Raw genomic sequence first — 17,039 nt, forward strand, 5'->3', positions numbered from 1 at the left:
TTGTCTTCTGGAGATGTCTTATAGGTTTTATCATATTAGCTATCCTTTTATTTTTTTGTTGGCATTAGTCATCACAATGAAGATCCCCAATAAATGAAAGTTCCTTCCCTGGAACAATACTTTCTGTACTTCTTGCTGTCATCTTGGACATCCCTTTACCCTACGTTGCAAGTATTAGAAATATTAGTCCGTGTTTCTCTGTTGCACGGTTTTTTACCAAGTGTACATTGTAAATGTTCAAACAAATAGGAAAACAATAAACATTCTGATTTCAGGTATAATTTGGGTGACTACAGTGGAGAGATTGTGTCTGAGGTCATGGCACAGCGGCAGCCGATGAAACCTACCTATGCTATTCCCATCATTCCTGTGACTAACAGCAGTCCTTTTAAACACCAAGATGCTATGGAACTTAAGGAATTTAAAGTTAAAGTGAGTAGTGTCAGTAACAGAATTACTAGTTCCATGCTGCTGCACATGCAAGGTGCAGCATTTTAAGATGGGAGGAGGGGGGAAGCTTTTTGCAATTGAAAATAGGCTGGTAAAGCTGCAGGTGGAATCAAATGCTTTATTCTGTTGGAGCCAGATTGCTAGCTGTCCTCAGGGCAGGAATAAAGTACGTACAGAGGAACTACAGACAAAAGGACACGTGCTAATAAATTATTCTGGGGAATACAAACTTTTTTTTTTAATACTGTCCATGAAGTTAGGATATCCTGAACAAAACTGTATTTATTACCTAGGTATTGGACAAAGGTAGTACTAATGAGGCAGAACCTATATCAAGTTTTAAATTCAGGTAGTTGCTTTCATCCAGAGGGCTGTTCTTTGTGTTTAGGTGTGGTTCAGTGATATTATTAAGCATGTTTTAAAGGGTAAAATAAGAGTTAGGTTTCTCAGATACTTAGAATTTCAGAAAATCCCTTTAAAATTAAACACATTGCCCCAAACCATGTGAAGTCAAGTATGTCCCAAGTACCTGAGAAGGCTAACTTCTATTTTCTCTTTAAAACATCGGTATTTAGTAATTCCCTAACATTAATTTGAAGTGTTAGAAACTAAAAATGATTCCTCTTGGAGATCATTGTATATAATTTTAGTCCACTTCTCTGGAGTAGTGCTGCTTTCTTAACCACAGTGTTCTGTCCATCACAGATAGAGAAAACAGTCCTTGACTCCATCTTGTCTGGCAAATGTTTCAGTTACTGGAAAAGAAATAGAGATATTAATTAACTGACTGCCTGGTATTGCTGTCAAGATGGTGGAGAGATTTAGTTCGCTTTTTAGCTTGCCTAAACACCTGGTTTAATTTGCTTATGTGTGTAATTTTATACTGCTTTTTTTCTTATAGCAAGATAAACCTGATGTTATTAGACCCAAAAGAAAGTATGAGAAGAAGCCAAAAGTCTTACCTTCGTCTGCTGCTGCTACTCCTCAACAGACAGGTCCTGCTGCACTGCCGGTCTTTAATGCTAAAGATTTGAATCAGTATGATTTTCCTAGCTCAGATGATGAACCTTTCTCCCAGGTAGGACCTCTAGGGTTCTGTGCTGCTCTTGGGGAAAGAGAAGAAGTACAACTCATGAGTTTACTGATCTATTCTCCTGCACCCTGATTCCTCTTTTAAAGGTTTTGTCTGGTTCTTCGGAGGCTGAGGAAGAAAATGATCCTGATGGTCCCTTCGCCTTCCGTAGGAAAGCAGGCTGTCAGTACTATGCTGTAAGTAGAATTTCCTTATCTATCCTAAACCAGAACATTGTTGTGGGGAAAAACCTTGTGTTTAATTGTTTAAAATTATTTTAAGCCTCATTTAGACCAACCTGGCAACTGGCCATGGAGTAGCCCTAAGGAGGGAAGAGTAGGAGATGTGCGTTACAGATACTGCTTAACCACCCTCACTGTACCCCAGCGGTGTATTGGGTTTGCACGAAGACGGGTCGGCCGTGGTGGAAGGTAAGTGCTGCGTACTTGTCAGTGGTTTCAAACATTTAGTAAAATACTTGTAAAGAAAGGAGAAAACCAAACCAACCCCAAACAAAAAAAAGACCCAGCAAAACAAAGTAAAAACCACACCCCCACCAAAATCCAGGAAAACAATTGCTAAGACATCATTTAAAAACCTCAACACCTAGACAAAACCCAAACTCAACAAAAGTCAAAACTGGAGACATCAGAGGAGTTGACTTTTTAAATACCTGTATTCAATACAAGTTTTCCTAGCTGATTAATATCCCCACTTTTACATTGCAGTAGTGGAAGGCACTTTCATACTGTTTTCTCAAGTGTTTCTAGATGTTTTTATTGCTGGTACTCTCAGGTTCTGAGGTGAAAATACATGTATGCTTTCAGTTGTGATTGATGGCTTGTAGGCTTGTATTTAAATGGTTTCTGTAGTTGTGAATTTGCTGGGTGTGAATACTCTTTGAAGACATTTTACAGAAAATGTTTCCCTGACTTTGGATCATATTTGGTGACTTACAATCGTACAGGAGAGTTCTGGGAGGAATACTTTAAAGTGACAATAACTGTTAAATCTTAAAATGTCATCAAAATACCAAGGAATTGGTCTTAGAAGCAAATGTCCAAAGTATAGAAAAAATAAATGATAATTTTTCATTGTTTAAGTATTATTTCTTAAATGTTGTATGATGCCTTTAAGGAAATGATGCATTGGTATTAAGTAAAAAATAAGGGAGAGTTTGATTTTGCTTTCAGATTAGTGATTAGTACCAAGTCAGACTGGCTTATCAGCAAAATCAGAATGGGAGCTGAAGACTCTAGCTTCCAAATGCCCTGGCAAAATCCCAGTAAATGTGTGACATCCCTGCTGCATTGGGATATTTGTAGGTATATTCAGTATATACGAAGGAGTCAGGTTTTTGAATAGGAGTTACTTTAGAAGGGCGTTTGAATTACTTTTTAGGTATTTAAGCAATTTTATTCTCTTGGGTTTGTGTGTTTTTGGTTTGTTTTTTTTTGTTTGTTTGTTTGTTTTTTCTGGTGGAACTGTTCTCTTCCAGCCTGTTTGGTTGGGGTTTTTTCCTAAAAAAAGAATAAACCAACAAAGTTACACATGTTGGTGCAGTGTCTTAATATATACATGATTATATTCATCAGCTTTTCAAACAGTAAAAGCTAGAATATACATGTGAAGAGAAACAGAAACATGCCACTTCCTGTAAAACACAGTCCTCCATTCTGTGTTTAAGGAGGAGAGGTTGCTTGTTCCAGAACAGTTCTGTGTAGTTTTTTCTCTCCTTTTGTCACCCCCACACACATGGCAAACTGGCGAGTTCTTTGGTGTTTTCTTGCCACTGTGTAACTCTGCCTTGTTTTCCTCTTTCCAGGGTGCTACTAGACAGAGCGCATACGGACTATGATAACACATTTCATCAGCTGGATTTGGAAATGTTTTCCTCATCACAACACTCTTCAATCAGTCAATTTGCCAATACCTCAGAAACAAATACCTCGGACAAATCTTTCTCGAAAGACCTCAGTCAGATACTAGTCAATATCAAATCATGTCGGTGGCGGCACTTTAGGCCTCGGACACCATCGCTGCATGACAGTGACAATGACGAACTCTCCTGTAGGAAATTATACAGGGGTATAAATCGAACAGGCACAGCACAACCCGGGACCCAGACATGCAGTACCTCTATACAAAGTAAAAGTAGCAGTGGTTCAGCACATTTTGGTATGTTTATTTTGACAAACTTGCTTCTAGAAGTTTTAAACTTGGCTCAGATAATTCACAGTATCATTAGGTCGCCTGTGGTCTGCTTTGATGGTAACAGCTCATTTTCACTTTTACCTCATCATTTGCTCCAGATGTTTGTTTGTATTTTTTGCTAGCAGCCATTAGGGTTTACACATTTATATAAATCCTGCCTTGGTATGTAATTGTAATTCTAGAAATATGAAGGTTTAAAGCCCAACTTTGTAGGGTTTAAGTTGACACTGATGACTTTATTTTTTTTTTAATTAAAAATGTGTTGATAGGTTAATAGAAACAATGTATTCTAATTTTTTTTCCTAGTGCAAGGTGGGGTGATGGGAAATTTCTAGTTAAAATGTTTGCATTTCAGGTCCCAGCATGATAAGAATTCTTACGTGAACTTACATGAAATTAAATGCCATTTCCCATCCCAAAAATACCCAGCTCATCCCTACCGATGCATCTGCTCGTGGTTGGCAAAACTCTTGCTCTAATCACCTCTACACCTTGTCAGCAAGTGGCAGATTGCATCTCATAGAACCTGAATTGCAGAAGTGAGGACCTGACTCTACGGAAATTTCACGCGCTGTTAATTGTTCTGATTGGAATGTTACTGGATAGCATCTCCCTTTATATTGGGTTCCTCACATTGTGAGATTGGTATTTATGTAGTTGGAATCTAACTTAACTCTGGAATTCTGATCAGTTGGTACATATAATGTCATCTTTTTATAGAAAGTGAGGCAATGTAGATTTTTTTTTTTTTTTTAAACAAAAAAAGTAACTTAAAAGTTCACCATTTTGTAAGGAGTCTCTAGAATCATGTGTTCCATGCCATTTTGAATTAATGACTTCAGAAATGAATTAGGAAACCTGGGTATGAAGTAGGAGTGGGGTGGGGAGAGCTACATCTACATATCTTACAAACTCCCTGAAGTGTGGGATGTTTTGGAGCTTTGCTGAAACAAAGAATTTTACCTTGGTATCAGATTACTTTAATCTTCCTCTTTTCTAATATATTTTTTTCTTCCTGCACCAGCTGTTGGGTTTTTCTCTGAAAATTCTTCCTCCTTGCATTTTTTAGTCATAGTGACCAGTTTTTGTACTCCTCACCCCTGTCTTCCTGTCTTTCTCTTTTATGACTCTCCTTGCTGAAAATGTATTAGGGCTAAAACTGATGTTGGTTCTTATTTGTGATCCAAGTGGAGCTTTTGGTGTTTAAACTCTGCTCCTGCAACATAAACCTGACAGTAAACCAATCTGCTCTTTCAATCAGTACACCAAGTCTAGAGGACAGTATCATCTGTCTAGTGCCTGGAGTATAAACTGTGGTAAAATGGCAGTCAGGTTATTAGTGTGAAAACAAAACTAATGTGTGATGAACAGATTACATAAATGCACTGTAAAGTAGCAGTGGACAAAAACATTACCTCTGAAATCCACAATTACTTGAAAAATTGCCTGTTTAAATTGAGGTTTAAAGCATATGTGTAGAAATATGCACACTCCTATAGAATCTTTCTTCCTTAAAAAGATGATTAAAATATTTATCTACTTCCATTCAAGAATTAAACTTAAAATTTCAATTATTTATTAAGATGATGAGTCCTGTACAAGGTTTTCATTGTGTGGTTGTAGTTTGAAACCATTGGGAAAATAATAACAATTATCTTGTATATTGTGTTAATTTGTGCCTGTAAAGAATTCTGTGCAGGTGGTTTATCATCTGTGTAAATATGCTAGTCAGCCTTCCTAGCTTTTCCATATTTAAAAGTTGAGGAGTTCAGGTAATTTCTATTAGGGTTTGATCTAGCAATGAAATAACTCAAAAAATTATAACTGTGTCTAAATTCATAGCTATGCTTTAAATTAGTTAGCAAGGTCTTTGGATAGCCACTTGTTATTAATATAACCAGGTAGATTATACTCATATAATTGTCTTTTAATGTTAATTGGGATTCTTGTAGCATTGGAGTTCTGTGAGTTTGTGTGTGTGATGTAATGATGGTCTGCTTAGGTGTTTGTAAGGACCATGGGGTCTAGTTCATCTTGGTGCTGTTCTGTTTCCTACTGGTCTGGTTTATCCAGTATTTTAAAGGATGCTTTAAGATATGTTTCACAGATCACAGGTGTTTGTATGTGTTCTCTATGAGGTGCATGTCACTTGGGGCTGAAGCTGCTGAGTTGTCTTAGTTTCTGCAGCAAGTATTGTAAAGAGCATCAGGTATCCAACATCTGTACTAAATCTTTTCTAATAGTCACTAGTGCAGACTTAGAAGCCTGTAGAGAGTTCCTGTTTCTCTTTCTTGGCTGCCTTTAAGGCTTTAGGTGTGTGTTGTATGTTTTCTCAGTTTCTCATAGCCTTTTACCACTTTTAAAGTGGCAGTAGGGCTTTTTACCAGGGAACTATTATTGATGCATCTCTCTTTACAAAAATTCTTTTGTCTTTTCACTGCTGCTGTGAGTTGTAGTCAAACTACATGGCTTGCCTTTCGGATGAAGCTTATTCAGATTCAGTAGTGGCCCACAGAGGTTGTTACTGTACACCACTACATGATAAGTTTTGTCTCTTTCTATATTAAAGAACTTCAGGGAAGTCTTGAGCTTTTTCCACCTTGCTTGAATGATCCAGACAATGTACTGCTGACATGGAAATACTGTTGTGGAAACCTTGCTTTTCAAGTCTGGTCTGCGTGTGTCCTGGCTTAACCCCAGCTAGTTCAGCCCTCACAGCCGCTCACTTGCTCCCCCCAGTGGGATATGAGAGAGAATTGAAAGAGGAAAGGGGAGTTGAGGTAAAGACCATTCAGTCAGTAAAGTAAAACAAGGAATTCATTCATTACTTCCACTGGCAGACAGGTGTTCAGCCATCTCCAGGAAAGCAGGGCACACACAACTCTAACTTGAGGAGAGAAATGCCATCACTCTGAATGTCACCATCTTTTCCTCCTCCTTCCCCAGCTTTCTATGCCGAGCATGACATCATACAGTATGGAATATCACAGAATCACCAGGGTTGGAAGTGACCTCAAAGATCATCAAGTCCAATCTGTCACCACAGATCTCATGACTAAACCATGGCACCAAGTGCCACATCCAATCCCCTCTTGAACACATACCCTTTCAGTCAGTTAGGGTCAGCTGTCCCCCTCTCTGTGTCCCTTTCCAGCTTCTTGTGCACATCCAGCCTACTTGCTGGCAGGGTGATGTGAGAAGCAGAAAAGCTCTTGAGGCTTTGGAGTAAGTACTGCTCATGAATAACAAACATCCTGGTGTTACCAAATGCTTTTCAGCCCAAATCTGTAGCATTGCCCCATACAAGCTACTGGCAATAAAATTATCTTAGCCAAAACACAGCTGGCACAGGCATAAAGTTAAGATGGCATATCAAGTCTTCTGTTAATCAACCAAAAATAAACACTAACAAAAACGTTAAAGAATCCCTTAAAATTTTCTTATAGCAAGGCTTGTACTGGATTTGTCATATGCCAAAGGATAGGCTTTGGCAGGATCAAGAGGCCAAGAAAACTACCATCACTTTTGAAGAGGGTGATTCCTAAGTAGCTTTTGTCTTCTTGCAAAGAGACCCAATCTGGTGATCTTCAGACATATGTTTTACAGAACACCACTACAAAGCAGATGAGGGTGAAAGGATGATTCTTGTGGAGGCGTAAGTTGTTCAGGGGGGAAGCTATTCACTGTCAACATGCTGCAAAATTACTTCAGCAAAGGAGCCTGTATTGCTGCCAATCTCATCAGGTTTCTATATCATGATCTTCAGAGGTAGAGCTTAAGTCTAGAATGTACAGTAGGAATGAGTATTCAGCTGAAGTATTTGTGTCCCAGGAATTTAATCTTCCTTGAGTCATCTGCTTCTGCCTGGTAGTCTTTGAACTGCATCATACCATAGAGGGACTCTGCTTTCTTGATGTTACATTACTATTTTTGAAAGCTTGTATCTAGCAACCAAAAGATTGGGGCTTTAAAACTATGCAACCTGTGTAACTCTGTTGCAGCCTGATGTTCAGGAGGCAGACCAGGGATACCAGTCACTAGTGAAACATTTGAGCACTGGTTCCCAGGTTCTGCAGTAAGATCAGGCAACCTTCTGACTTTTTCATCCGGAAGATGGGTCACTTCAAAAAGAAAGTATACAAGCTGTCAAGACTAAAGAAGCTAGCAGTTAACTAGAGTTCACTCATGAAATGTATAATCCTTCCTTTGGGAACAAGCATTAAGTATTCTGGCAGAAGCCCTGCTGAAATTTGTAAGAGTTGTGATGCTTGATATTGTAGACCTTACTGTATGTGGAAAAACTGCAGGCATCTGGAACAGAGCAGTTTACCTTGTGTTTTGTTGTGGACTAGAGGTTGAGATGATGTGCTGCAAGTTGTGCTGTACTACTTCTGCACAAATTCCTTAGAAATAAGTTTTGCCCAGTAAACTTGGATTCTTTTGGGGTTTTGTATCTCTTAATCTGATTTTTAAAAGCAAGTTTGCACACTTGGTTATCTATCAGGATTGTGAGCCAGGCTTCTACTTCCCAAATGTATGTTAAGCATTTCCATTTCCAAATTTGTCATGTTCCTTGAGAGATCTATACTATTTTTTTGTGTTCTCATCAAGAATACTTAACACCTATCTTCAGGCATTTTTTTCCTGGGAAGAAGCAGGAAGAACGTCCTCAATCCTTATGGCAATTCCTTGCACCAGATTAAAAGGACTTGTCCTACCTTTTCATTGCTTTCATGCCATCACTGGGTTTTGTTTAGACCTCTTTATTTATCTACCTGTCATAGTGTCAACACTCCTGTGTATTTTACTTGTTTCCCTTTCCCAAATGCTTATTTTCATATTGTCAGATAAACCTCATCATGGGAAGTACTGACATTTGTCAGGGCCATTACCGGCTGTCATTGGCTCACCTGTGGCTGAGATGTTGAGATCCTAGTTGAAGCAGCATTGGCCTTGAGAGTAACATGTCTATAGCCTGCTCTAGGCTTAGTTGAAGGAGAGAATCTTAAAAGGCCCCTTTAGTCAGGGAAATGTGACTGGAGACGAAGAAAGAGTAAATACTAAAACATCTGAACACCTCTGGAGGCTTTGTAGTTACACTGGATTTTCTAATTCAGCTTCAGTCCATTTGGAGTTCTACCTTGCTCCAAAGTGCTGGATCTTTGGGCTGGTGTGAACTGTTACACTTTGCATCCCATACAGATACAGCCGTAATTGTAACGGTGGAGTAAACTGCACCCCACATGGCCTCTGACATTTTGGTGGAAATTGATATTAAGAATGGTGGGCAGACAAGTATAAATGTATAGCAAGCATTTCTAGCCACCATTCAGTGTCTAGTGAAAATCTTCATTAGTTTATTTCCTGCCTGTTTTTCTTCCACTACCAAGTAGGGAGTACATGCATAGATCTTTTAGCTAGTCCATGACTTCTCAGTCCGGAGTTCTGCTGTTAGGAATTTTGCACTTAAGTTCTGTTGGGCTGAAGTATAAGGCTGTTGTAGTAATAATAAGGGTGTAATGATTCATGTTCTCATAGTCTCTAATAATGGTATGTTTAAGTAAACTCAATCTTGAACTTCTTTTCAGAAAGTGAAACATCTTTGGGCCTGGTGCATCAAATGCTAAATCACACTGATGGCTCTAAGTCTCTCCAATCTTCTGAACTCACTGGTGAGAACTTGCTGTACAGTAGAAAATCTTTAACCAGGCAATGTAAACCAGATAACAGCTCTCATGAGACAGAGATGGGGTATTCTGGATTACTTAGTATTGTGGCTGATGTTTGCTTTGCATGCACTTGGCATTAGTGGCCACTGACTGTTGTGGTATACAGCAGGGATGTGATGCTCTTATTTCCTTTAAGAAAACATTGTAAGCTGATCTGTCATGTCACCCTTTCACATGCTTCAGCAGTTCTGTACTTGATGGGATTTCTCAATTGGAAGCTTTAGTTGTGTGATCTATCTTGTTACCTTATCAAAACTGCCTTTTTACTGGCCATCACCTTGGCTGGAAGGATCAGGGAATCCAGTACTCTGAATGGATTTTTAGAGATTTGTTGAACCCAATATAATCTTGATGCTTCAGTCTTCCTACTGAAATAACATTTCTCCTTGTGAGAACAGATACATAACTTGGTGTTAGGAAGCAACTGCTTTTTGAAGTTACTCTAATTAATACTCCTCTCTTCAGATGTTTTGACAGGACTGAAGCACTTGCTGAGAGGTTTAATTAAGCTGTTTAAGTCTCTCAATATTAAAATTTAAACTTTATTAAAACAGCAAAACCAACTTAACTTGAATAGCTCATTGTATTCACACAAAGCTTGCTCAGTTTCCCTGGCAAACCCAGTGAACATCTTCCAGTCAAGAAATCAGAAGGAATGCCAGTAGAGGGACCAAGAGTTTACATGTGCACTTCCTGCTTTTCAGGATGAGGTTCCTGGTTTCTAGGGAAATGTGGAGAGTAGTAACTACTAAGTCACCTTGCAGCAAAACTTGGAGCAGTAGTCAGGAGGGAGGCTCTGACTGTTCACCATTCAAAAACTTAACCTGTTAGTACAAGTGCTGCAGCTAGCTCTTCAGCTCACTGCTCTGAGCCACTTCTAGGAAGGACTTGTATTTTCAGAAAAGCTAAGCATTCTAAGGCCAGTATACATTAAATGCTGTGCTAAAACTAGTTAGCACTGTAAAAATAGGTTTATATTGCAGTATAAAACCACTGAGAAATGCTGAGAGGTCTATTGACAGTATAACTTTGTGCTTCAGAAAATGCCTGTGGAGTATCAGCATCCTACACAATGATAGATAGGTAAACAGAATCATCTAATAGCAAGATTTTATTCAGTGAGCAAAAGATTGATGTGTGATTATCCCAGAGATTACAAACATCTTGCTTATAGCTATGTAAATGATTGTAGGAAAGCATTCTTAGTGTAGTGTTGTGTTAAAAAGCAGATACTAAGCAGTCATTTATCCTGTCACTCAGTCTCAGTAACATAGTGTGTTTCTTTCCTTGTATTCATAGGTGCAAACTTGTGAAGCTGCTTCTCCTAACTTCCAATCACTTTGCAGTACGTGAGCCAGAAAACATTGCTCTTACTTGCTGCCCAAGTATAGCTTTAATACAGCTGCAGAATAGCTGTGTGTGCAGTGCCAAGCTGTTAAATGCAGGGGCTAACAGTATAACATGATGGACTAACTTAAAATCCTGAAGGTTATCTCCACTGAAATGTTACAGCTTTAGTGAGCATTCTACCAGAAACAATCCAAAAGCATACTGAGTTCTAATTGTTCTGTTTCAAACCAGTATGCTGCAAACAAGCAAGCAAGAAGCATTCATGTAGCCTAGTCTCTGAGTAAAACCTGAGCTACTCATCTTCTGCAACCATCTTGATGTGGATAATTCCAGGTAGGGATGTGCCTTGAAGGTTCCTAATGTTTAAGGTTAGGAAAGGGTTTGGGTTAGGTTAACTTAAGGAGTCAGGAGCCTTGCACAAATTACTGAAAGTTTCTTGAAAAGTGTATAGAAGTTCTGGGGGAAAGTACAGTTGTTAGCTGTGAAAGACAGCTGAGACCTTCTGAAATGACAGTGTTCTTATCTGTAGCCTAGCAGCAGTGTGGTTGAGATACTGCCACCTCCATCCCCTGTTGGATTCTGTGTAGTGAACAAAGCTGGCTGCTCTGCCACTGTCCAATTCAGTAAATTCTGTAGTACTAAATGGCCCCAGCGTGCTGGTTGACAGGAGTCTATAAGCACTGCAGTCCTGTCTAGGGTTGATGAAGCAAGAATCTGTTCTGAAATGTCCTGTGTTGTCTTCAGTCATTGAATGTTACATTTTGTCCACTAGATGCTGTTGTTCCCTTGTCTGTTGCTTTACTAATTCTCTTTAAAGCCTTGAAGGTCTCCAGAAATAGCAGGAATGTGGAACTTTGTGTAGCAATACTCTTCTGAGTTGCCAGAAACATGGTGCAGAAAAGGTCTAGGCTTGCTTCTTGCATGCAGCTTTTTTTCAGGCAGCTAAAGACCAATGCATGACACACAAAATTATTCAATTTTGGTAGTTCTTTATTTATCTTCTTTCTCTGATCCAGATGAAAGATTTTCAGCTGTGTCCTTTGTCTTCTTTAGAATAAAAACAAGAAGCAGTATTAAAAATTCTGGAAGGAGATTCTTGGGCACACTGTCACTGTATTTTTAGACAACATGGTGGTAGCAAGTTACTAAGCTTCACATCTGTGTAGTTGCATCTGGCTTTGCAGGCCAGTAAACACTATTTTCTGCAAGCCACATAATGAATAGTAGGTACCTTCTTACAGTCTAGAATGCATTCTGCTTCTGAATTGCTTTTTTAAAAAGGACAATGAACTTAGAATAGCTCTGAGAAGTTTAGGACTGCGCCTGTAGATGTAGAGGCACAGCACTCTGCTGAGCCATACCTCTTGATTTCCTCAGAAGGCCTTCTTCAACTCCTGTCACAATAGAGCATGTAAAGTTAAATAGGATGGAGTACTTTAATGTGGAGTATGTACAGCATTTTTTGTGTGTGGGAGTGCTCATTTCAGGAGCAATGTATCTCAGTCTTCTGTTCTCAGTTGAAGTGTAGTATAGACTGTATAGAGCAGGAGGGGAGGAAGCCCACTGACAGTGTTGGTGAGCAGAACATTGAGTTAGAAGTGGAGTAAAATATGCTCGCCTCACTTGCATGATGCCTTTTGGTTTGCATAGTTCTCAGTAGCAGTGATGTTTTCAATAAAACCTTCACTGTAGTACTACTTTAGCATGGGAGAGGGAAGAGCTAGCTTATGAGCTATCGTCTGTAACTTCTTTGGGTACAGGAGCACATCTGGATATGCAGTGGAATGGGACATGAGTATAAATCATACTGGTTTAGTTTGTCACAGTCCTTTATGCACAGGGTTGTGTTTCTAAACTGGGTGCGACTCATTAATTCAGAATCTCACAGTGAATCTCTGCTAGTGTTGTAAATTGTGTTTTGAAATGTTTAGTGGACTTTTAATGTTAATAAAAGAAGCAGCAGAAATGTCCTGAATGTTTTAAGATAAGCTGAAAACCATGAATGAAGTTGAGTGCCTTTTTTAGACAGGACAGGTAAACAACCATTTCTATTGCATTTCCAAGGTGATACATGTAACTGTTTAGATATTTGAGCAGAAGTAAGAGCAGCAGTGTGAATGTAGATGAGGGTGATGGTCATAGTGGGGCTCTGCTGTGATTTGCTTGCTTTGACAGCTTTATAACCTTTCTAGTGGTGGGAAACTTTCAGCTGTAAGGGTCGCAGGCTACTTAAAGCAAAACATCCTGAAGTGCAATTGAAAAATACAGTTGTTCTCAAGGTTGCTTACAGAAAGAGTGGTGAGCACCTGAAACTATGCTAAGTATAAACTACTGATTTGCCAAAAGAAAACAGTTCTTGGGAACTGGTCAAAGCAACATAGGTTGATTGTACTTAAACTCATGGTTAAAATAAAAAAAGTGTACTAAAGACTTGAAAACTGAAGGGGACAAAAGTGAGACAGTTACCCCACTGGACATCTTAATCTTAATTCAGTCAGAGGTGGTGGTTTAACATAGCCTTTTTTGCCCGTTTTCCTCTTGGCCAACCTGTGAGTTGTCTTTATTTGCATCCCTTACACAACCTATTCCTAAGCAGTCTATTTACAGGGACCATCAGCATTGTTGGCACTGTGCTGGATAAACCATACCACGTCTGTGTTTTAGGGGCGGCGGGTAAAAAAAACCCATTTAATGAAGTCACTACTAACTGGTGTATATAAATTAAATATCTATCAGTACCAGAACAGTGAATCCATTTTTTTTTCTCCTTTGCTGCTTCCTTCTGAGCTTCCTACAAGCTAATCTTTATGTGCTAAAGCTTTCTTGTTCTAACTTCTGTGTTTGGTGACAACAACAACAAAACCCTAATATCGTGGGCTTTTAGTTTATATAAAATAGAATTAAAATTAAAGCAGCTAGCTCCTGAATTGTAGTTTTTGTCTTTTTGTTTTTTTAGTAAGGGCATTTATGAATGGTGTTACTACTAATCTATTTCCCTAGGAATAACTTTAAAAGACTGAAGAAATGAAGCAAGTTCAAGTAAAATTTAAGTGTAAGAGTATTGGGAAGTAATTTGCCACTTAGAGCAACACAAAACAAGTGTCACATCCCTACTTGCTAAAGAATGCTACTTAAAAAGAAAAAAAAGCTTAATTGCTGAAAAAAAAAAAATTCTAATTTCAAGTTCTGAGATAACAAAGTGCTGGCAATAATTGAGTACTATTTCCACTTCATCAAAAAGATTTGGAACAATGTTTTAGCCCCCCCCCCCGCAAATTAAATGATCGTAAGTAGACTGGAGAAATGCATGCTCAGCAGCTTACTCTTGAGTTTTCCAAATAGCAATTCTTACTTTGGTTAGCCACTTGTACAGCTTTGTACAGACTTGTAAGGTAAGGTACACTTCAGAATTTTTTCTCCAGAAGCAGGAGGTGATTCTAGTTTGCATAGAAACAGATTGATTTTTATTTCTTCAGGCAATCATTCTGGAAGTACAGATATTCTGTACAGCACTTATTTGGGAGCACCTGAAGATAAAACTGAAGGGAAAATCTGAAAGGAGGTGCATCCTTGGCCAAACTTGCAAGGGGGAAATCACATTCCAGCCTTGATTCAGTTTGAAATTGAAAACTGAGGCTGCTTTCATAGAATGCTATGAATCATAGAATGTTAGGTGTTGGAAGGGACTTACAGAGATCATAGAGTTCAACCCCACTGCAAAGCATTTTGGAAATGTAATACTTCTCTTTGTTTTGTGTGGGTATGGTTATTAAAAAAAAATCCAGCAAAAAAAGCCAAACCCCCACAACACACACAAAAAACTTTACAAAGTTAATGAATGATGTTGCTTGAACAAGGCTTCCCATTGTGAATCTGTGGGAAGAGCACTGGGTTGTATCAATTTTCTGCTGGTGGGGTATCTGGGTGAGACTCCAATGGAGGGGGTGTGCATTGTGGTCACCTTGCAAAGATTTGAGAGAAAGATGTAGTTCTATCCAGTTCCATAGTGATGGGGTTGTTTGTGCATGTGTGAGTAAAACCAACTTAAATACTGTACTGGATAGCTTGCACAGTTCTAAGCATACCCCATTTAAAATTTTAAACTAAACCAAATTTTAGTTGTAGGTACTCACTGCCTTTGAAACACTTTCTGTGTAGAGAGGGCTGGGAGCATGCAGCTCCCAAGCTTTGTGTATAAACCAATAGTGGAGATACTGGAGTTTCACAAAGTGACAACAGTGATGCCATTTCTACCTGTTACTTCTTTTTACTCAGGGGATTTTTGGTGGGTTTGACTGTGTTCTGCTTCCCTCCTCCCCCTCTCCTTGGTATCTTAAGCAGTTAAAGCCTGTATACTAAAGCGAGCTTAAAAAAGGGAGGGCTTAATTTGAGCAAAAGTTTCTAGGAGGATGGTGGCCTTTTGGCCATAAAGGTGCTTTGAGGCTCTTAAGAACTTGCTGTGGTGTATGATTACTCCTATTTACTTATTTATTCTTAGGATTATAAAATAGATGTGTTTCTATACACAAGAGCTACGTGTTTTGATGTAGTATTTTCTCGTTTTATATTTTGTTCAGCATTTACAGCCGAACAATACCAGCAGCATCAACAGCAACTGGCACTAATGCAGAAACAGCAGCTTGCACAAATTCATCAACAGCAAGCAAATAATAATTCCTCTGCCAACACATCACAGGTGAGGGATTTGTCTGTGCTATGATTTATCCCTCATTGTTTCCCACCAGGGTTCATCTCTAATTGTCAACTGTTGCCATAGAACCTTGAAACTAACCAACAGGAAAGTGGCTTTCGCCTGAATCTACATCATAGCCATTCTGTAAAGTGTTTAGAAGGGACACTGCAGGTGAGTGTGGCAGGCATTGCCTCTGCTCCCTCTTAACAAAACAAAAACAAAACAAACAAAAAAGATTTGTCAGTCAAATAATGAACATGTCAAAGCCTTGAAAATATGAATTGCAGAGCTCTCCAGCCATGTCATTATCCTCTTGGTAGTGGGGGATTTTTAGAGCAGGATTTTTAGTTAATAGCTAAAGCTAACTCCTAAATGTATCCTCCATGCAGCTGTGGAACTGTCTGGTGCTAATAAACATGTGGTTATGGCAGTGCTGATGGACACACAAAGGTTCAGAAGTTGTTAGCAATCTGAACCTCTGAGTCTGTGAACTGGGTTTGGAGTTTCATGCAAACAAGTTGGCCTGTGAAACGAATTAGGGAAGAAGTTTCTCTTGTACATTAAATAGCGATGGGGATTTTCTTCTCTGTTGTTACAATGGAGCTAGAAGTGCATGGAAAAAATAAATCACAGTTTGGATTTTAACTGGTTGTACCAAATACTGGCAGTTTGGTCTGAGAGAATGACTGGGCCACAGTTGTGATTTACATGTATTATCTTTTGCTTTACTAGTTTGTGTAACTTTAAAATGGGAAGAGTGCTGACCTTTGGAAACCTCAATTACATACATTTGCCACCATTGTTCTTTTAGGGTTTTGTTTCCAAGACACTGGATTCTGTTAGTGCTCAATTTGCTGCTTCAGCTTTGGTTACATCAGAACAACTGATGGGATTCAAAATGAAGGATGATGTGGTGCTTGGAATTGGGGTGAATGGCATTCTTCAAGCCTCAGGTATACAGCTGTTTGTCAGCATTTATTGTCTCTTGATTTTTTACAATGGAGATAGAGCTGTCTGTAGTTGAATGTTCTGAAAAATGAGTTTATTGTTTTGTTTCTCTTTTGCAGGAGTGTACAAGGGCTTACACCTCAGTAGTACTACACCTACAGCACTTGTCCATACAAGTTCATCACCAACAGCAGGTTCAGCCTTGTTACAGCCTTCAAATATAACGCAGACTTCAAGTTCCCACAGTGCACTGAGTCACCAAGTAACTGCTGCCAATTCTGCAACAACTCAGGTCCTGATTGGGAACAACATTCGATTAACTGTACCCTCATCAGTTGCCACTGTAAACTCTATAACCACACTCAATGCACGACATATACCTAGGACTTTAAGTGCTGTTCCATCGTCTGCCTTAAAGCTGGCTGCAGCAACAAATTGTCAGGTGCCCAAGGTCCCAGCTTCATCCTCGGTGGATGCAGTACCAAGGTAGGTTTTGTGTCTGCTCATGTTTTCCAGTCTCTTTGGCTTGGTAAATAGCTTCAGGGCAAATAAGAAAAGTTGTATGAGAACAGGCTGGCTTCAG

General features: G+C 39.1%; 1 protein-coding gene across 9 annotated transcripts in view; it reads left to right on the forward strand.

The window, feature by feature from the left end:
• Positions 1-17,039, forward strand: part of EPC1 (enhancer of polycomb homolog 1) — a 64,332-nt gene that overhangs the window by 45,097 nt on the left and 2,196 nt on the right. For 4 of the 9 annotated variants that reach the window (XM_054171202.1, XM_054171204.1, XM_054171198.1 and 1 more), the window contains 10 exons: positions 276-432; positions 1,352-1,528; positions 1,630-1,719; positions 1,805-1,953; positions 3,348-3,700; positions 9,325-9,408; positions 15,393-15,511; positions 15,593-15,679; positions 16,320-16,461; positions 16,576-16,942. In XM_054171202.1, coding sequence (XP_054027177.1) covers positions 276-432; positions 1,352-1,528; positions 1,630-1,719; positions 1,805-1,953; positions 3,348-3,700; positions 9,325-9,408; positions 15,393-15,511; positions 15,593-15,679; positions 16,320-16,461; positions 16,576-16,942 — 1,725 coding nt within the window. Of the gene's footprint in view, positions 1-275; positions 433-1,351; positions 1,529-1,629; positions 1,720-1,804; positions 1,954-3,347; positions 3,701-9,324; positions 9,409-15,392; positions 15,512-15,560; positions 15,680-16,319; positions 16,462-16,575; positions 16,943-17,039 lie in introns of those variants that run through there. The other 5 variants (XM_054171200.1, XM_054171199.1, XR_008462791.1 and 2 more) reach the window with 5 other exon arrangements.

The sequence above is a fragment of the Dryobates pubescens genome, chromosome 21 (assembly GCF_014839835.1).
Source record: "Dryobates pubescens isolate bDryPub1 chromosome 21, bDryPub1.pri, whole genome shotgun sequence".
Taxonomy (NCBI): domain Eukaryota; kingdom Metazoa; phylum Chordata; class Aves; order Piciformes; family Picidae; genus Dryobates; species Dryobates pubescens.